This window comes from Amyelois transitella, chromosome 17, assembly GCF_032362555.1.
Source record: "Amyelois transitella isolate CPQ chromosome 17, ilAmyTran1.1, whole genome shotgun sequence".
NCBI classification, from domain to species: Eukaryota; Metazoa; Arthropoda; class Insecta; order Lepidoptera; family Pyralidae; genus Amyelois; species Amyelois transitella.
In genome coordinates this window covers 4179669-4202630 of record NC_083520.1, presented here as the reverse complement: position 1 = coordinate 4202630, position 22962 = coordinate 4179669, and the positions used below count along the sequence as shown (strand labels likewise).

The following is a 22962-nucleotide window of genomic DNA, read 5'->3' as shown; positions in this document are numbered from 1 at the left end:
CTATATTCGCCTTTGGAAGTTAATTCCTTTAGAAATAAGACACGTTTTGTGAACAAAATTTTATTTATAAATGAAAATTAGTGCCTTAACTTAATCATTGTTCATGAGATGCATAAGATATAAATGCTTTAATAAATATATTTTTTAAGAATTAACAATAAAAGGCACATTAGGTATAGACTTTTGTAAAGATAGACAACAATATCTGTAGTTTTTTTTGTTGGAAACTGATACTTGGAATAATCTTACTGTAAACAAAACACGTTATTCTATGTAATAAACTTAAACATATTTACATTAAATTAACTTTTCTATTTAAAAATAATTATGCATTTACTTAAAACGGTTATTTTCTTAAGAAGAAAATATTTTTGAACTTGTGAAAGAGTGGAGATAGAAAAGAACTTAAAAAAAGTTTTAAAAGATAAAGTAATTATAGTTCGAATACCAATATTCATTTTCGAAATCATATTGTAATATTCAATGTATTGTAATGGTAACAATCAATGTTTCACATAATTATAAAAGAAAACTTTTTAATGGATTCTTCGGTAACACAACCGGTGGGTATTACGTAATGTTTGTGTTCTGCGGGATATCTCCAACACACAAAGCAAGCAAATTAACTTTTCTATTTAAAAATAATTATGCATTTACTTAAAACGGTTATTTTCTTAAGAAGAAAATATTTTTGAACTTGTGAAAGAGTGGAGATAGAAAAGAACTTAAAAAAAGTTTTAAAAGATAAAGTAATTATAGTTCGAATACCAATATTCATTTTCGAAATCATATTGTAATATTCAATGTATTGTAATGGTAACAATCAATGTTTCACAAAATTATAAAAGAAAACTTTTTAATGGATTCTTCGGTAACACAACCGGTGGGTATTACGTAATGTTTGTGTTCTGCGGGATATCTCATGGTCCCATATGTAAAAGTATTTTGTACTACATAATTCAGAATGGTTGGAATTAAGTGGTGGCGTAACTTTATTTTCATTATACTGAAGATATTTTTCCATCGTACAAATGATATAATTTAGAATTATCGTTTTAAGCACCTTATTAATTGTTTCAACAAGAGGATTTCTCAAACAAACATACGCTCAGCGCATTTCTCAACATCAGTACTTGCAGTTTTAGAGACGATTTTCTGATAATATCTCTTATTGCTTCTATAGCTACGCCACGAACTAGTTAAAATTACTTGAACAGCAACAAAGCGAGGGGAGCCATCAATAAAGCTATGGTTTTGCCGACTGCCGCGGCGCCGTTGCAGCCGTCGTAGTCGCATGTCTCGCAGTACGAGGTGATTTCATTGGGCCCGTTTGAAGAGCTGGGGCACTGGGAACTGTAGTCGTCTTGACGCTTCCATGTACACCCGCGGGAGATCACCATTTGTCCGTTAACTGAAAGTGTAAAATAAATTCTATATAAATATTAAGTTAAAAATAAGTAAATACAGCTGAACGTGGCATTTTATTCTGTTAAAGGACGACTGGCTCTGTTTACCCTGTATGGGTATCTATATATTTATGTTAAAATAAGTGGGACCCTCGTATTCTTATGATATACTTAGGCAACAAACAAAGCATCAGACAACATGCCATGAAGGTATATATACCTTATATTTTTTTTTATAAATTTATTGTCTTCCTCGCTAATGAGTTCTTGAGTATTTGCTAAACGCGAAGAACTGAAAATTGTAGGTCTTAATTAGATGGGTAGGTACATATGTTATAAGTATGAGCACTTTAAAAAAATAACGCCATTCGATTATCATATTAACGAATATCTTGTTATCGAATACACAACCTTGCCAATTATATTTGACCAGTAGTACTTTGCTACACGATTTCAATTAACGCTGATTAGTGAGAACAATAGAAGTAACCACAATTTCCATACAAGTGAGCAATTAGAGTAGGTAGGTTCATGCAGAGTAGAGCGACATTGAAAACGTCATTGAAACAGCAGAACGACAGTATTATTCTTTTTGTACGCTTTATTTTGAGGAAGAATCACTCATGCATTGTCAAGGTTAAAAAAAATTAAATCTAAGGCCGATTCGGCGAATTCAAAGCCACTTGTTTTAATTAGTTTGCACTTCATCTTATTTCATCAAGGTGCTCGTAGTGTGAAACCTGCGTATAGGTAATTTGTGATGGTTAGTACCTGAGACACCATTAGGTATATCACCACGAAATGCACAATAAAAATTTATAATACGATGATATTGACAGAATACATCTTTATCCCTTACAGGGTAGACAGAGCCAACAGACTCGGAAAATCTTATTGGCCACGTTCAGCTATATGGCTTGAAGATGGAATAGAGATTCAAATAGTGATAGGTTGCTGGCCCATCGCCTTATAGAAGAATCCCATGTTTATTCGCCTACCGTTTAGTCACCTTTTACGATATCCATAGGAAAGAGATAGAGTGGTCCTATTCTAATTGTCTATTGTAAATCTATTGCCGAGAACCACACGGCATCCAAAGAAATACACCTAGCTCAACAATAAACTAATTTAAAATCGGCAACAAATAGTTAGATACAAGTTACATTACATGTACGAATGTTTACTTTTAGTTAGGGCGTAAAAATATTTTTAGCGCCTTGTCAATCATTTTGGCAGTGGTTGACATCACGTTACCTATTTTATGGGCGAGATATTTTTACCTATGATGAAAAGCAGATCTTTATTACATCACCGTACCATCCTGAATCCTCGTGGGCAGAAATATTAACCGGAGGTTAAATGTGTAATTGGATAGCTAATGCAGGGAACTTGGTACGATCTATGCATCATGTAGGGTCGTTATAAAGAGTACAATAAGTTAATTCGATTCAATTGTTGTCAAATTAAGCATTATTTTGTGTGGCAGATTTTAACTGAGAGACTTATCTGTTTAAGTTACTACTTGCTTTTTGAGGTATTATTTATATATCGCCCTAATTCAAAAAGAAATTTTTCAGCGATGAACAGTAAATACTTTGAAGAATTATTCTGGTATGCTACACTTTAAAATTAAAATATATGGGTTCCTCAGAAGATTAATAAGTACTTTAAAGATTTCATATGAACCGGGTATTGTTTTGGAGATACCTAGGCTTACAAAGTACAACCTCGACGTCGACTGGCAGAGAATGCCTTATGGCATTAAGTCCACCTGTTGCACATTTTACTTGCATTAAGTTTAAATAAATAAAATAAAACCTCATAGACCTTGGGATCTTCTGATAAGCAACATTAGCACTTTGATTTACTGCCTCAAAATTTACATACAAGGCTCAAACTTACTTTCAGGCTAGCTCTATCTGTGTAATCCTCTAAAAGCCCCCAAAGAAAAAGAAGGGAAATTCTTACCATACTTCCTCTGCTTCTTGCAAGCAGATCTCGACGTGGTGAGATAGGGGAAGGTAGCCCCGGTGTTGGCGTCGCAGTTCTCCAGTCTGAACTGATAGTTGCTGTCTGAATAGCCCACCACGAACGGGTCGTTGCAGTACGGGTTCAAGTCTGAGGAACAGGTCCAACACCGCACTGAATCGCCTGGAATAAAAAATACAAGGTTTATATTAATAAAAAGGATAACAAAAAAAAAATTAAATAATTAGGATATGGTATTATTACTGCCAAAACCGCCGAATAATCAAATGTCAGCACATCTTATTAGATCCAAATCCAACAAATTTATCACTTATTTTCTTTGCCCTACGATGACTCATCGTGATCCTAAGATGGAAATGTATATACGCTGGCCATAAATTGCAGCAAATGACCGTCTTTTCGGTTTTATTACATAATTTAATGTTGAATTCATAAAATAAAAAACAAAAACATATGCAGAAACTATGGATTTCTTTTTGCTAAATTTTATACTTAACATAGGCTAAGGTTGTCTGAACTAACGTTTATATTTGTATAGAAAAACATATTATGACCTAGGCACAAGCGGCTAACAGAGTCAGAAAATAAAGTTCCACCGTCTGATTCTTTGTTTCGTATGTTTTATGAGATAAAAAAAAACGTCTTGGAAAATAACTTCGGCCTTTTCGTTGGTAAACAAAACGTAACACATATATAATGTTCTCGTGTAACACTTTATATGTAGGTAAATAGGTGAGTCATATACATGATTATTGAAACGTTACGTTATGTTATCAAAATACTCAATTGAAACAATGGTTCCTACAAGAAAGGGTTGTTTTTGTAAATATTTATAACTCTAGGTATCGGTCGCCATTCCACTCTGATCAGCGGAATGTATCAAAAAGTTAGTTCGAGTATTTATTTTACTTAATGTAAATAAAATATATGTACATAGTTACGTATAAAACCTACTTTGCATTTTAATTTTTATTTTTTTTAATCAAATACCTAGCCCTGTCTTTGTAAATACATATAATATTCTTTTCGTTAACTGTACATATAATTTACTGTAAAATCATGTTATTATTGAGTGTACCTACCTACTTGTATAAGGCATAAAAGTAGGTTCAACCAAAGCGAAAAATGGAACTACGTAAAGAGCTTCATTAGGCCTCATCAATAGCATTATCGAAAGGTATCAACGTTTTTTTACAGATTTTCTTTCAACTAAAGGTGTGAATATATATGTATACAGTATGTGTCTTTCAGATGACTCAGGAATGAGTTACCTACTGAGTGTGAAGGTGAACGCGTTTACCGCATGTAAAGTGTACTGTAACTACGTAGGTACTTATACAATAGTGTAGTTAACTGGTTTAGTACTTTGGTAGTTAATAACTTCATGACGTTGCGTTATGTTGTTATCTTTACAGATTCTAAAATGTCCCCATTTGTTAAGTATCCGTCAATGTACGTACAATTAGGTATTTTTGTTTAGGTAAGCAACTACATCAAATTAAAAAAAAATATGTAAGCAATATGTGCCGTGTGGTTCCCGGTACCAATATAAAAAAGAATATGACCACTCCATTTCCTTCCCTTGGATGTCGTTTAAGGCAACTACGGGACAGGCTTATAAACTTGGGATTCTTCTTTGAGACGATGGGCTAGCAACCTGTCACTGATGAATGTAGACTTTCATTCTATTGATGACTGTTGGCTCTGTCAACCCCACAAGCTATGTGAAAGATTTTTCATTAATAACATTACAATAAGCCAAATGCAAGCAGAACCTAAAGCATTGATAATTAGTAAGGCTATTATGTTATTAGTAAAGTATTTGTCATGTTACCAATCTGATTAACCTAAAAGATTCAAATGTAGCTTCAGTCCAAAGGAGGTCGATTCGCCAATGCATCCAGGTTAATTTAACAATGAAAAGAACAAAAGCCAAGACAATCATTGACATTGATTAAAAAATGATTATCAGGGTTACGAAGACTTGAGGACCTATTGAAAAGCCATTGGGTCAAGGCTTTCCTCAACAAATATCCCTGTCAGGTGATAATAAATAGAAGTTATTTATGATCGTAATGAACCAACAAAATCGTGAAAATTCCAAAAATTTGTTATACTTGATAAGAATATAGGAGCTTATTTAGAGAATTTTTTTACACTCCAAAATATTTTTTATAGGTAACAGATGTTCCAGTTTGTTTTTCCTACGGAATATTTCGGGATTTTGGTTTGCCTTCTGAGATTTTCTATTCGTCATATATTGAAGGCAAAGTAATTTACTTGTTCAAACAAAGTACTTACCTACTGCAAATTAGACGGACAAGAATAGTCACGACCACATATCTGTTGTGAAGGATACCCTTGTAGTATACCTAATACGTACGTACTTTAACTTTTTCATATTTTTTTAGTAAATCGAGCCACGATTTATCGTTTTTTCTCTATGTCAAACCCTTTTTTATCAGGTAAGTACTTGACTTAGGTAGCAAGTAGCCTTCACCAGTAGCTGGCATAAAAACTTAATTGTCGTCTTGGTAAACCCTTGAATTGCTTGACACGCTATATTGCATCTTCAATGAAAAGCTGGTTATAACTGTTTAAGATGCGTTAAAGCGGAACAAGATTAATTTGAATATTAAGTGACGCTTTACACTAGCTACATGACAAGTAGAAGGCATTCTATTATTTATAATCTACTCATACAGTATACATAAATAAACAATATACTTTGTATGTCGTCTTCATCTATTGTCTATGATGTGTTTCTTGTTTATTTATTGTCACATGGTTTTATTGTTATTTTTTATTGTTGATGAAATGTTATTGCAATAAATTGAGGAAGTGTTCATAAGTACCTACGGGGTATGAAAATAATTTTAAAAAACGAAAAACGAGCGCGAATCTCCAAATTATGAAAAAAAAAGCCTATAAGTGACCCGTTTCAGTATATTAGTGTCTACAACGATTTTGTATCAAACTTCAACTTAAAAGTTTGTAAATACGAATTTAACTAACGGGATCGCAGATAAAACGGTTACAATGCATTCTCTTACATTGTATGAGATTCACCTCAATGAAAAATCATTCAGCGGAAAATTTTGTTCCTCGTTTCGTCGCACGCGCACTTGTCGAAGGTAAAACATAGCTACCTTTGTCGTAATAACATAGCATGTATAGTAGGGACGTGATTGTAGTAAATGACTCAGTGCCATCAAAGAGTAACAGATGGTACCATTGCATCTACATACAATTGTTTACGTACGTGGGAAAATTCGAGAACTAGATAACTGTGTCTTTGTTTCTTAAACGACATTTTTTATTAATTTGTTCTTATAGTCACGCCTCATATTAATAATGATGTGTAATGTGTTGTTTTATTGTGTACTGTTAGTTTTTTTTTTAAATTTAGGTTTATTCCACACAACGGTTATATTGTGTACAGGGAAACCCCTCGATATATTTTTTATTATTCTAACCACAAAAAACCATTGAGTCAATGGATTTTATTTTCAAAATGACGATAAAGTATTTCCATCAATAGAACTAAAGCTAAAGCCGCTCTTATCGAAAATATGGTTTGAAATGGAATGTTCACCGAGGTGTTAGGTACACAGCAGGTTGCATTGACCGACTTAGCGTTTATTTACCCATAGACTATCGCACATAGTTAACCAAAACTAATGGCTTAGTTTGATAATGTATTGCTATATTTCTATAAGTACTTATAGTAGACGTTAAAGGTAAAGTCGCTTGTAAAATAGAATAGAACCCCTACCCATCGTGGATGTGCTAAATGAAAAAAGCAGTAGTACATTAACTAAAAACACCACAAGCCTAGTTGGTATCAGATAGGTAGCCGAGGCTTAAACATTTTCGCAGAGCCCTCTTTTGGGAGATTATTTTGTTAATGGAAGAGCACAGAGAGTATTGAAGGAGGCCTAATGTTATCGGTAAAAAGAATTTCCTAACTCCAAAACATTTTCATAAACACGTAAGTTGCTAATTCGAAAAGCAAATAACAAAGTGAAAAACCTGTTTTTTATTTGCGTATTATGTTTGTGTACTTATTGATATTGGTACAAAAGTACCTCCGCACAAGCGAGGCGCTCCTACGTTGCCAGAAGCATTATACTTATGGTGATGGTGGTATATTGTGTGAATCCAGGGCACCAGGGCACGACATTGGCACGAAGATACCCAATTTGTAAATAAAAAGGGCCATTTGCACGCAATATTGACAATGTTAATGGAGGAACATACTGCGACGTACAGTAGGTAAGGCATACTCGTGCCTACCACAATCGCGTGTTTTTCATATATATGTAGACAAATTGAATGAACTCAGGAGTTAATCTGTTTGTAGACGTCGTAAAAGGCGTCTACGCAACAATATAAATTAAACAAAAACAATAAAAGTGTAAGGTTAGGTTCTGGCTTGTATTTAGGTTGCAGAGATCAAATGACGTCGCTATGTGAAAAATTTATATGCATAGTATATTTTTACTTTATTACTTTACTTATTACATTTTCATCTTACGACTAAAATGATGGAAATTTTAGTCGTAAGATGAAAATATAATAGGTACCCAGGTATTGCTTAAATGTTTACAACAGCTTTAGGTACTGCTAAAACTTAGTTATCATTACGAGTATCTATCTTTTTAGTATTTATCCTGTTAAGGTTTAAAATTGAAATTGAGTGAATCATCAAACTGATGTTAATTTAAAAGGTTTCGCTACACTTTTTGTGTAGAAACAAATGTACGTAATTAGTTTTGGAACTCAAACATCAAATTACTTTTGTCAATATCCATATCTCATACTAATGTTATAAAGAGAAAATCATTATTTTATTGCTGTAACCAACTAAGTTTAAAACTACTAGACCGAGTTTGTGTAAATTTTGCACAAAGATAGAGTCGAACGAGGAGTCATATGTAAGTTACTTGATCGCGACTGCTCTGTCAAAAAGCATACAGCAAAGAAGATAAATCAAATGGGTTATATGGGTTACACTACTTAAATATAATTAATTCAAATCAATTCGTACCTGGATTCGAATTCATTCGGTCGTGATTTTTTTTAAAACCAACCCAGAACCCATATGGCGCGCGTAAAAGTTGAAATCAACGTGTCAAGAATGACGAACCCAAAATTATGCCGAGAGGTTGCCAAACTATTTGTTTGAGGCCCTCTCAGTAGTTATAGGTACCTTATGAATGATGATGTAATCACATTAAATATTCATTAGCCGACAAAAGAGGATCATGACAAGAATAGGCCAGAAAGTATTGGTAATTCGTAATGCTTTCTCTGTGACTAAAGCTTTAAATTCTTACAAACGTTCAACATTGCCTTATTTTTCGTTGATTTGTTCCGAGGGTATGTACGAAATTAATTTTAATTTCTTAAAAATACATATATGTAAAGAACATCTAGAACATGTTTTTGTACCAAATACCTTTACGAGGCAAACAGAGCCAACAGTGTTATCGATCTTAAAATTATTTTAGGTTATCAGGGGAGATTTATTGTTTAATTTTACGTATTGTTAAATCTACCTGTATAACCGCTGGACTCAGATTTAAATGTAATTTCATTTTGCTTAATGAAGTGCTTAATTAGTTATCTATCAGTATTAAACTCTTCCGTTACTAAGTGACTGACAGTGCTCAGCAGTATTAGAGATTACTGAGAAAGAATTTCCCGAAATTCCCGTGGGAACTAAAGTAATTGGGATTTTTCGTTTTACGCAGGCGTCCTGTAAGTTTGGAAAAGAACTAAATAACAAGCAAGGTAAGTACATACATCATGCATGAACTGTAAAAAATGTTTGCTGCCAAAACGTATTTTTATATTGTACCATTTGTTTTCATATGTACATGTGACAGAGTATGTAACGTAAACAAATGTAATGAATATTTTCCCTGTCCATCAAGATAATAGCGCTGGTTTCCGCCATGGCCTTCAGTCTTCCATGTACCTTACGGCCTCGCGTCACAAATATGTGCCTATTGCTTAACACGTAGATCGGACAGCGAAGTCGGTCGAGCTAAGCCCGGCACACACAAATTGCGTTAATATAATATTGAGTTACTTTAAAAACACTTAGAATTTTTTTGAGATATTTCTTCAATGAGTAAGGAAAGTAGACAGAAACCGAAATTTTGGAAATTGCCGTTTTTTTTAAATACAGAAAAGTGCGACTGGCGCACGCACGCATCTATCCATTTTTCATGCTTATAAGTTTTCCATAGGTACATCTTAAATAAGATATAATTATTTAAATTTTTGTTTAAAATGAATTAACTCTTAAAGTACTGGCAAGAAGCAAGAATTCTGTACTCTTCTTCTTGGCAAGAATTTAAATTTTTAAAAGAATATATCTTCAAGAGAAATACAATAAAACAAAAATATATATCACGGCCAACCAAATGAAGAAAAAAATGTATATAGGTATAGCAAGGCATTTAGTTAATGTATAAATAAGTTATAAATAAATATATACGGGATAAGACAAATTACATAGATAAAGTCTCGACGTAAGGTCGAGACTTGTGTTACGAGATACTAACTCGACGATATATTATTGCATAGTGTGTGACGGGCCTAAAACGTAAACGTAGATAGGACAGTGATGTCAGTCGCTTCATTGCGATCTGCTATTTCCGTACCAAAAGCCATACGCCAATAATTAGCTATGAAATAATTTTGACGGTTACATCACAACCGTTCACGAAACTTGAGTTAGAGTGTGGTAGATTTTATTTGAGGCTCTTCCAGTGCCTTGTATGTAGGTTTTCGTCATTGACAACCTACTAGAATTACACGATTGGATTGAATGTGAATTGCTAAAGTAGCTACAACTCTGGAAAAAGACTGAAAATAATTTCGATCTAAAATTAATTTAAGAATTTAGTATCATTTTCTAATCAGTTAACCGATAAATATAGTCAAAATCAATGCAGGTTTATGATAGAATCGAGGGAATGAATATAGCTTTACATTATGTTTTTAAATTGATACTTCTCTCAATATCAAGGGAACGTTTAATAAACTTATGATTCTTCTTGTAGGCGATGGGCTAGCAAAGCAACCTGTCACTAAGTATTTGAATCTCGATTACCTACATTATAAAGCCGTACAGCTGAAGTTGGCCTTTTAATCGAGACTGTTGGCTCTGTCTGCACCGTAGGATAAATAAGTGATATTATATCAACGTATGTTTTACATAATCGTGGTTTTGTACTAGAATAAAAGGTAAATTTATAGTTTAGCTGAATCAGCGATGACTCTGTACATTTTCTGCCAAGTGGTCTCATTGTTTGCCGGTGTAGTAATGTGTGTGTGTGTGGGTGGCAGAAAATGAATACGCTTGTACACGTTGGAACGTTAGATTGTATTGAGAACCGACTACGGTTGATTGATGATAATTTTGATAGGTAAATGGCAAAACAAACTATCGTGTATTGATAGTAACGATTTTTATGAAGAATAAATCAAAATTTGCCATTAAAAACATCTTTGGTAATGTAAAAAGGCACGTTTCAAGATTTGTAACCTTTTCACTCAGACGTTCTTATCCAATCGAGTTACTTTCGAAGTAAGGAAGTCTTAATATTTATTTTATCACTTTTAAAATTTTCATAGGATTTGTGATTAATAGAAATATTTTGGAACATAGGTACATAGAATGATCCAAATAGAATTATTTTGATATTATCAAAAACATGAAACATAGTACTGTATGTACTCGTACACAACATAAACACATGTTTATATTTTACTTAAAGGCATAAAACAGTAACTATTTAACATTTCCTATCTGTTCATTAGGTTACATAATAACTTAAGTTGATGGTTCATAAATATAAGGCAGTGAGAGTCCGATAGCTAAATGATGATGATTTGATTAAATGAATGGGCGATGAAAGAAGCAATTTTGTCTCCATCCGGTGGTTAAGACCCTCCTTGTTTAAATCATATTGCAGTCTTTTAATATATTATTGTACTAAAACGAACTTTAAGAGATTCAACACCTTACTATGTTACTTACATTCATGATCTTTATTAGTAAACTAGCTGTGCCCGCGACTTCGTCCGCGTGGAATTGTTATTTTGAGCATCATTGAAGCCCTCAAGGATGAATAATTTTCCCCGTTTTTTTCACATAGTCCATTTTTTGTTTTCTCGTTAAAGTTGCAGCCTGATGTTATATAGCCTAAAGCCTTCCTCGATAAATGGTCTATTCAACGCAAAAATAATTTTTCATTTCGAATCAGTAGTTCCTAAGATTAGCGCGTTCAAACAAACAAACTCTTCATCTTTATAATATTAGTATAGATTATGCAAAAAAATTGATGTACCTACGTGAGTGCTTGTTTGAGGATGCTATTCAATCACGCAAATTCTATTGGATGGATTTTGATGAAACTTACGTACACGGGAAGAATAATGCCTGGAATAGAACGTAGTTTATTTTTCTTACAAAAGCAAAGCTCGGAAGCGCAGCTGTTAAAAAACGAATAAATTCTAAAGACAAAAAAAGGAAATTATAATAATGGAAAGTTAAAGTTCCTATCTCTTTGTTTACAACATTTGCTGTCTTGCCCATTGGAGACATCACAAATTAACTGTCACAGCTGGTGACCCGCGAGCAAGCGACGTAGAGCTGTCCGTGTGAGAAGCAAATCGTCCTGAGGTCGACTCCGGCTGCTCCAAGTGGTTGACCTTGTGATTTTTTTATTCTCATCGCGAAACATATAGCCATTGGAAACTGTACACGCTTAAATTGAAATGGAAAGTTGTTGGGAATGAGGGGATTGCGCGGTATAAAAACAATAAGCTGCACAACCAGTAAGAATTTTAGCTTCTATTATAATGTTATGAAGCGACACCACTTTAAAGCAGTCTCATTACAAAATGGAATGTCTACTTTTAGTGCAATTGTATGCGCGGGCAGTCCAGATGCCGAAAGTGAATTAAGGTACTCTACCGAATAAGTACCGATGCTTGCAGCATCGGTACTATCTAATTTTGCCAGCGGCTACAATCGCGTTATTTCTTAAATTCTCGTGGCGCCATCTCGTATCGGATGGTCAAAAAATAAATATCTAAACCACGGGAACTAAATTAATGGTGAAATGGTAAGTACTGGCGTTACTACATGTGTGTTATTCCTGCTAATCTTGAGGAGCATGGCAACCGTCGCCGATGCGGGGCGCGTCAAACAACCTACATAAAAAAAAATTCTTCTCAAAGATGTGGTGAAACGGTAAGTGCTAGCGAAACTAAATCAATGAATAAAAGAAGTTTTAATTATATAATTAATTAAAAATTTTGCCAGCGGCTACAATTGTGTTATTTCTTAAATTCTCATGAGGCGCCATCTCGTATCGGGTGGGCAAAAAATAAATATCTAAACCACGGGAACTAAATAAATAAACAAAGCATAATGAATTTAATCAATAAAATGCTATTTTTTTAATCATAATAAATATGATAATTAATTATTTATAGCTTTTTATATCGATTCAAAAATGACGAAGTTCAATACAAACTTGCACCCCCTATTTCATCCCCTTGGGATAGAATTTCAGGATAAAAAGTAGCCTATATTCTAATCCAGGTTACTAACTATATCTGTGCCGAATTTCGTTCAGATCCGTTCGGTAGATTTTGCGTGATGCGCGTACAAACATACAGACAGACAGACGGACAGACGGACAGACAGACAGACAGACAAAAATTCTAAAAAAAATTGTTTTGGCTTCTATTGACCCTAAAAAGACCCCTTATAATATTTTTTCTTAAATATCTTCAATGTACAGACAATGTTCAGTTACAGTTTTATTATATGTATGGATATGGACTAATAATAGAAATATGTCACAAAGTTTGAAATCCTTACTCGTCAAGAAAAGTAAAATTATTTCTTTAATCTCACGAAACGGAGGCACATTGCAATAGACGATTATATGTGCATAAAATTTTGCCTAAAACGATATTTGTATAGCAAGAGAAAATCACGCCTCTTTCCCGTAGGGGTAGGCAGAGACTACATCTTTCTACTTGCCACGATCTCTGCATACTTCCTTCGCTTCATCCACATTTCGGGTTTCGGGTACTCTTGACCTGACTCTTTGTCAGTACATCCTTAATTTGATCAAGATACGTTCGTCTAGTTCGCCTATAGGAAACATATCTTTTCATTCATTCCACATTCATCAGTGTTTGACATAACCTTTCACCTGATCGTCCCCGTTTCGAAGAAGGCACGTTTATCTAGGCATTCTCATTACATTTTTTCAATTATCGTCAGCACTCGCCTTGTATATTTGCTTAATTAATATCATCATCATCTCGGCGTGACTTTCCCATTTCAATTCCTGTCACGCTTTTAAAATTCTATACGTAAGAAAAAATATCGACAATTAGTTATATTTACTTATTATGTTTCCGTCAGTCTGTACTAGTAATTACTTAATAGAGTGAATTAACACCGTTTACGATGAGTGGTTCCTGATGCCGTTTTAGTTAGGGTTATCAAATTTTGAAATCATATCAATTAATTTATTTCTCGCAATTAGACCAGGGAAGAATTCGGAGTCGTTACTAGCTAGACTATTATTAGATAGCCGCTCAATTCAATGGTACCAATTTTGAGTTTCATTAGTTCAAACACAGATAAAAATAAAATGAGTACACATTTCTTGTTTTGGTAGGTTCTACAATATCCTATGCATTTTATTCATGAATGTCTAATTTATTTTATACACACTGACAAGCGGATATATTCAACAAACAACGGTCGGACATCTATGTAAGCATAGTTTGAAGAAATATTACTTACCACCTAAAAACTTCGGCGTAATTTGCATTATGTTTGTTAAAAACTTTATGCACAATCTGAATTTTTGTAACTAAATGCACAAATGTAATGGTGATTTCCTGAGCCAGATATTTTTTTTCTAAAATTAGATAAAGATCTGGCAACCCTGAGCGCCATTAAAATAGTGTATGAGAGCTGGACCACAGGCCATGACCCTACGCCACTTGTAATGCGGGGTCAGGATCTGTTAGATGACTAACAGCAAAACTGGGATAGAATTAGTTCACTGGTCGAGTGAACTTTACTAATTAGAGTAATTTTGACGTCATTTTAGATTACTAAGATACTATGAGGCATTTTTAGAATTTGTGCGTTTCATGATCTTGTTATGGAGTATTTAGGTATTATTGTATACCTACGATGTTTTGAGTACTTATTGTGTAATTTGTGTATACTTATTCTGATACGTGATATAAAACAAATTTATCTTTTAAAAAAATTCGGAGACCTCAAAATATAGCTCGTGAGTGTATCTTACTGCAAACCTTTTTAAATGTTAATTGATATTGGCTTGTTCCCAGTTGCACCCTCTGCCACAATGCTTCGACGCCTGGGCAATTTTTTGCAATCACTTTAATTCCTAAGTCGTCTCTTTCGCCTTCCTCAGAAAATGACAGAATGTTATTCCGTTGAAAATACACAGCCAAAATATCAAGTGATAACAATTTAGATAAATGAGAGTACAAAATAACTGAGAGTAAAAAACCCAAAACCCCATGGCATAGTTAATTTTGCCAGAAAACTTATTGTCAAAATTTATCAAAATTAACGACGTCATAGCTTTCTAATCTCTTCCTATCACCACCGCGATCACTTAACAAATCAATGGTGTGATTTGCCACCATTAATACTACAAAAGAGTCTTCTAACGATTTCTAGGGGTCATGACTTTTTTATTGGATCCCATTACGAATTATGCGGGCATAAAGTTCGGGCGAAAATAACCAAAGTGCAGAAAAGACGCATCACCCGCTCAGTTGAATGATAGAAAAAGTCGCCGTTTACTTATGGAGGATTCAATGAATAAATACTTTGTTTTATAAGGTTTGTAGTTAAAAATAGTATATTAGACAAATACCTTTACGGAAACATCACACAGTATATTTGGAATATATTTTCTCAACGCAAGGTTTCTATAATATAAAGCTAGTAGGTAATTTAAAAGCATTAACATTAACAAATTTAGGATGATATGTTAGTACATATCTTTTCGTTCTGCCTTAAACTTAAATTGCACTGAGCACGCTTGAAACTTTGTTTCTTTCATTGAGTAAGCAGTCCAAAGTTTAATGTGATGAAAACCAGAAAATATACACATTCATTTCTGCAAAATTATGGATGCCATTATGTACTATTTCTTTCACAAGCATATTATATTTAGAGAATGCCTTGTGGCATTAAGTCCACTTGTTGTACATTTTATGTACGTAAAGTTTAAATAAATAAATAAATTATACCCCTTTAGTAATTTTGATACTAGTTAGGAATTTGGATTTGCGTTGCATGCGATACATTTGCACACTCCTTATTTTACAAGGGATATCATTTCGGAACTAACTGTTAATCTATCTTGTAAATTATTTATCGATGTTGGATATCTTTAGCTATTTTTTACGGTCAGAGTAATGATGTAATTGTTTGCTGGATGAATGTCCGGCGCCCATTGGAAAGTTATTGTGTATTTTATGACAGTATACCATAAAACCAGATTTAGGTTTTGGTTTTTCTACAATATTTATTGTGTCGAACATATTTTTTTAATAAACACCTACAAAATTTAAAATAATAAATAAATTACCGATATAGTAATAGTAGTTACATTATAGTTAGTTCCATCCTGTCTCACCCTGCTATTTATAATTATAATTCTTTTCCTTTAATCAAAGTTTAAATAAAAGTAGATAATCATACAAACTAAATACCTAACAATAACAGTAAAATATGAAAATGGTACTGTTTCAAATCTATTTACCAAAGAATTTAAACACATTATAAAATTTTTTTGAAATTATCATTATACCAATATTGACAATTAAAAATATACCATTAATTTCCAGTACCAACACAACCGTGCTTGCAATACTATCGTCGCATCGCAAACAGAATTTCGTCACGCTAGAAAGCCGTCCCTTTACTACAGTTCATACAAGTACATAACTACCTATAATAGAAAAGGGCCTAAAAAGTGTGTCAATGGACCAGTGAAAGCGTTTGGATTGTTGCATGCGTTTTAAAACGCACGATCGAAAGTTTTTGGAACGGGCGATGGTGTTAACTTTTTATTTTTAATGCCATAGCTTGTATTTGGATCGTATGAATGAAGAGAAAAGTTATGAGAGTTCATACATACAAACTAAAATACTTTTAACTTCGTGAATTATAAAAAAAAAATGTTGGAAAATAGGAACATGTGATTTCGCACAAATTAAAGGTAAATCAAGCACTGTAAAAAAGGAAGTACCTATTAAATTTAAAAAATCTATATTTCTTCAAGTGATCCTACTCGTAATCACTAAGTACCTATACTTAGAGAATAAAAAATTACATTATCTTATTTCTAGTAGAAAAACTGACCAAACGTGTGTCAGGATACACTAATGTAGGTTTCCTCCCTTATTGAAAAAGACGCAATATCTAAAGAGGCCTATATAATTTTGCTATTTATTCAAACATGCGAACCATTGGGTCCCTATTAAGTCCCTAGCGCGAAACCGGATTAACTTTCTATTTGAAAGTTCGCTACCTATGAACTTTGATACTTTCATTTATTCATTTATCATCAAATAAACAAGCTTACAAATATGCAGAAGTGTTCTTGAAATTTATGTTTACAACGGAAGTCCTATAGTTTATAAAAAAAGTACTTAGTATTGACTCCGAACCAAGCTCTTTATTGATAACTTAAAACAAAGACACAAACTATTTACAAGTCTAAAAATTTAAGCATTTCATGCATTCATTTACATATTGTTTACGATGCATTTACCGCATAAGTACATCTATTTTCCTGCTTCGTTAAATTATCTTGAGTGATGAAGATGTTATTGCTCTTATCTTGTGAATTCTAGGTATAACTAGAATGTGTCATTAGGTTAACAATTCCAATGTCACCGTAATATATTTAATTTCTGTAAAGGGAATTGTTTCTTATGGCTAAATCTTATGTTTATATATATATATTTAAGTCACGTCTAAATCTCTTGACCCGACAGTTTAAAAAAAATAATATTCAGTTTATTTGTTTAATCTTACTTGAAGTAATAAACATAGTTCACCCTGACTGCATCTAACTGACTGTAGGATTGGATTTAGGTTTCTTCTAGAAAAAGGAGTACCTAAGGAATATTAATATACCCATTGTCAGTTCTAGCTTTTAAAACCTCTATTTACAAACAAAACACTCGTCTATTTTTAGCTTAAGTACCTAATTCTTTATTGAAATTAAGTTCTCATGGGAAGTGGGAAATTCGATGCAGCTCGTAATTTCCGGTATCGGCGGCGAAGAAAGTCATGGGAAACATGATACCTACCTAAAAGTTATTGTAACATAATACATGTACAGACATAGGTATAATTATGATTCCAAATTAACCGTAACTATTTTGTGTGTCTGTTTATGAAGGAAAGATAGATATACTTTTTATGTTTTTGTAGCTATTAGACATCTTTTTTTACATCTTCTAATGTGACCTTAAACGTATTTACAATTTAATTCATTCAGATTATAGACAAGTATATAAACAAGTATTTACGCAATACCCCGTACAGGAAGATAAAATCCGCTTTCGTTTAGAATAACTGCCTTAACTTTCATCTAAGTTAGTATAATGGTACTTGGCGGTATCCTAAACTGGTTTCACTGGTTTGTTTCATTCACCCAAGCGCAGAACTGCGTACTACGCCTTTTGGCGTACGTACCTATGTTGTTTTTGCAATCCGAAAAACCAGAACAGACTTTCAAAAAGGACAGAAACTGCAACTGACCTGAGCTAACTTTAGCAGACTAATAAATTTTAAAGATGTTTATAAAATTAGTTAAAAAAAGGTTCAACATTAGGTGAAATATGTACTTCTTTTTTGTTTGAACACAGGCTACATTATACGTTAAATAAATAAGTACAAGTTAAGTTTTAAGTAGGTACTCGAATAGTTAATTTAATAAATTTAACTGAAATGCATTATTATCTTACTCATTGGGAATCAATTGGTTATTTTGCAATCGTAAATATATACGGACAAACCTTAATCATATATTGCATAAATTCTAACGAAAACAAATTGCGTAAACAAATAATTTCAACACGCTCTCGACATAAGTGTAATTAAATAAATGTCAGTTAACAAATCCACTTACCATTGTCCACGAAAAGGCCAAGAAGCAGGATGGGAACTAATAAAGCGAGGTGTGCCATTATTATGTTTTTGTTTTCGAATACGAGACACGATTTCACTGTGTTGCGATCAACCGCTCGCACGCTTAGTCGATAGGCGAATGGCGAGTGAACGGCTCCAAGGGCTCTGGGTGATGCGAAGCTGGGCGTTGTAGACGAGCGGTTCAGACGCAGCGTGTGTCGGTGAAGTGACGCATAGGTGAAATAACCCGTCAGTCAAATGCTTCGTTGACAATATGGGGGGTTGGAAATGGGTTTTGTTAAATAGACTTTCTATAAACAATCCGACTCCCTTTTTTATTCTAGGATGCCTTCAATGGTAGCGTAGATTACAAAGACTCAAATGCGACTAATAATATTTTTAATTGCAATCAAATTAATTCATACATAATCTTAGTATCAATAAATATAAGTAACAATATTACACAAACCAAGAGTTGTTTATTTGTTATTATGAAACACAATGTAGTAAATTAAACTTAAATCAAATATTTAAGCTTACTTTTACTCTTCACGGTGAAACCACATTTTATAATGTTATCTACTGATAAAATTTAGGTGTAATTCCTATCTTTGAAGATTTCATAAACTGGAGTTAAATATTGACCAGATGCACCTAAGATACATACAAATTAGTAGACGTTCTTTTGTTCATAAATATTTTTGTTACCGATTTTTCCATGAATGAGTTTTACACTATTTTAAGTAAGTATGACTTTTTTATCTTCATTATAAATTAGGTATTTTGTTACTTTTTTACACTCACTGATTGAGTAATGACAGAGAAAGTAAAGCAAAATAAAAAACAGCTAGTTTGTTCAGTTTATTGTGAGCCTATTTGGCGCGATCACAATTTTCATGCATCGTGGTTTCGTAGCTGCATTACTACGACGCGGCGTATCAATGATTATAATTATATAGAATGGTAATTTATGATTACTATATTATTATAATATTAGACGAAAGTAATAAAGTTATTTTCAAGTTTTGACACATCCTCAAAGATGGCTGCAACTTTCCTTAGCAAAAATATTTATTTTAAGCTTAGTTGCTGCATGTTCTAAGTATTATTAGGAAGACAGAGCCAACAGTCTGAAAATCCACGTTCAACTGTATGGCTTAATGGTAGAATTGAGATTTAAATAATTACAGGTTGCTAGCCTATCAAGAAGAATCCCAAATTTGTTAGCCTATCCCTTAGTTGCCTTTGACGACATCCATGAGAAAGAGATAGAGTGATCCTATTCTTATGTGGCGAAAACCACACAGCACTAATAGTAATAAACTTTTCAATAACAATATTACTTACGCTCATTTTCACTCATTCATGCATTAGTTTATATTGATTTATTTTTAAATTGCACAAGTAAATTAACAAAGAAGTTAGACATACAGCAAATACACCAATCTCCTCTACTCAAACTATACAAGTAGTCTCTCTTCTACAGTTTCTTTTTTCTATTCTATGATTGACCCGAAAATGAGGTTACGAAAGACGTCGCCCTGGGAAGCGCACAGAACATTATTATAAGAATATATTTTCTTAGCTTTTGAATTGTATTTTTATGTATCTGTACTAGTATAAACATTGTTTATTTCAGTTGAATCAGAAATTATGAAGAATTGCGAATTTCTTATTTTAGTTTTGGCTTTATACCTACCAGTAATTCGTATGCTCAAATTCAATGAGTTCTTTTTTAAATAACTTATTGCTTACCTTATTGCTACGTGCATTATCTAACAGTTTCTCAACCTTTAGGATGGAAATTAAGTTCTGTTCTGAAAAGCGTGGTCGGGTCGTGTTACAGCGTGATTCCCTGAATTCTGGTCTTCTCTCCTCGCCGACCTTGAAAAACTATTGGCAATGGTAGGATTGCCCATTGTTGTATTCCATTACAGTAGGTAAATAACACAAGTGCCGTGTGGTTCCCGACACCAATACAAAAAAGAATAGGACTACTCCATCTCTTTCCCATGGATGTCGTAAAAGGCGACTAAAGGATAGGCTTACAAACTTGGGATTCTTTTTTAAGCGTTGGGTTAGCAACCTACCTATTTGAATCTCAATTATATAATTAAGCCAAATAGCTGAACGTGGCCATTCAGTCTTTTCAAGACTGTTGGCTCTATCTACCCCGCAAGGGATATAGTCGTGACTATATGTATGTATGTAATCAAAATACGAGTAATCTTTCTTCCAATAATGTTATTTCCATAAACTAGCCTCCGATTTCTTTTAATCAGTTTCGAGTTATTGCGCTTTTGCCGACAATTTTTTTCAAAAGAGGCTCATGTTAGGCTGTCTCTTATTAATAAAAATAAATTTATGTTCTGTCGTCTGTGACCGAAACATTTTATATTATGTACCTACATGATGTAAGACGCCTGAACAAAAGTTGTTCAGCTTAAATAGAATTTTGCTATGAGATATGAAAATCAGAGATCTGGAACACCTGATGCAGCATCGTGATAGTCCGGCTACACTAAAGGAAATAAAGAAATTACGCCTTAACAAATATCGTTCAACTATGTGATCGAAATCGTGGGCACCAAATAGTTCTTATAACGTATTGGAGACTTCCTACTACGACACGATATCTCCAATCCGAATATTTTCTCTCGTGGTTAGAAATAGACCACAGTTGCTCATGACAAAAATACACGATTCGGGCGACACCATTTTAGTTTTAGACAAATGATTCTTATAATAAGGAATTTGTATCATCCAATTTATTATCTGGGAATGACGAAATTTAAAAATCAGATAAGTACTTACGAAAAAGTTATAGTCTGCGTTCTTACCGTTGATCTGATTTTGATGAAATTTCTATAATGTTTCCTGGAAAGGAAAAGCGCACGTGGGAAATGCTGAGATGAGTAGATATAAGTACCTACCTACTATGATTAATTGCCTATACATCAATTTATATGACTAAACGTGAGGAAACCTTCAGGCAACTGGATTTGTAACCATGATCTAATGTGGGTTACGTTCTCTGCAAAGGTTACGTAGATCAGATGGGAGCCGCTTCGTGTAATATATTCGATTCTAATTTTATAAAATGTAAAACAGTGTTTGTCTTCATGAACTTTTTAAACATGTAGTGTGGAGTACGAAAGAAATAGGGTACCTTAGGCGCGGGTGAAGACGAACCAAAAGTTAGTACAAAATATGCTAGTTACTAAGTAATGTATAATAGGACAACACCACAATATTTTTCTCTGTATGTTGTGGGAAGCGATTAAAGGACACTAGCAATTTGTATTTCAAAACTTTCTAAAGTGCATCAGTTAGTTAGGCTGTTGTTCTTAAGTTGGTATATATATTTCGTATGGTATACCAAATTTAATCTTCATATTAGAGTAAAAAATTAGGAGTCATTACTTTTGTTGTTTCAAGAATAGCGCCTGAATATTATTATAGCAATTCCGAGGTACCGCATTTCACTTCGTGGCTTGTATTTACGACAATGAGTTTTAAACGTTTGAACATTGACGTTTGGAATGTACCTACTTACTTAATTATCATTCCTCTCAAGCAATTATGATTTTTCTTCAATCGTTAAAGGATTCACATCACCGTATGTAAAGGTCTAATACCTTTATTGACTCCCTACAAAATATCTTTACTTTTGCTTTACATACATACATATTGTCACGTCTATATCCCTTGCGGGGTAGACAGAGCCAACAGTCTTGAAACGACTGAATGGCCAAGTTCAGCTATTTGGCTTAATGATAGAATTGAGATTCAAATAGTGACAGGTTGCTAGCCCATCGCCTAAAAAAAGCATCCCAAGTTTGTAAGCCTATCCCTTAGTCGCCTTTTACGACATTCATGGGAAAGAGATGGAGTGGTCCTATTCTTTTTTTTGTATTGGTGCCGGGAGCTACACGGATGACTTTGCTTTACTCACCGTCGATTCTAAGAGCGGGCTGACACTGGCTGGCTGCACGTTACACCCCTAGTTAGCCTGTTAGCCATGCCATCGGTGAAAATAAATGATTGCCCGAAACTGTTAAAAAACGCGAAAGCAGCGAACTCTTCCCATGATTCGGCTTGTACGAGTATAATCCTTCGCGGACAATAGCTGTTCTGGTGAACTCGTAAAGAGAAATGTTAAAGGCGTTAAGTGGTCGGACCAATTGGTGATCTCCCGGATGATTTAGTGCCTTCATACATATAAACATACAATCACGTCTACGAGCTGACATTCTTGAAAAGACTGTAAGGCCACGTTCAGCCTATGGCTTCATATTGTAATTGAGATTCAAATAGTGACAG

General features: G+C 33.6%; 1 protein-coding gene across 1 annotated transcript; it reads right to left on the bottom strand.

Moving 5' to 3' along the window:
- Window positions 1-87: 87 nt before the first annotated feature.
- On the bottom strand, window positions 88-18791 carry LOC106143391 (uncharacterized). The gene is made up of 3 exons (XM_013345453.2): window positions 18641-18791; window positions 3375-3557; window positions 88-1411 (listed from the first exon to the last, which is right to left on the bottom strand). The coding sequence occupies exons 1-3, from the start codon at window positions 18696-18698 to the stop codon at window positions 1206-1208; spliced, it is 447 nt and encodes a 148-aa protein (XP_013200907.2). The 5' UTR covers window positions 18699-18791; the 3' UTR covers window positions 88-1205.
- Window positions 18792-22962: the final 4171 nt, after the last annotated feature.

What these genes read in the sequence shown, in the direction of transcription:
- LOC106143391 (XM_013345453.2), bottom strand. Translation starts at nt 18,698, where the DNA reads ATGGCACACCTCGCTTTATTAGTTCCCATCCTGCTTCTTGGCCTTTTC. An exon ending in TGGCCTTTTCGTGGACAATG is followed by an intron (nt 3,558 to 18,640) that starts GTAAGTGGATTT and finishes TTTTTATTCCAG; the next exon opens with GCGATTCAGTGCGGTGTTGG. An exon ending in CAAGAAGCAGAGGAAGTATG is followed by an intron (nt 1,412 to 3,374) that starts GTAAGAATTTCC and finishes TTACACTTTCAG; the next exon opens with TTAACGGACAAATGGTGATC.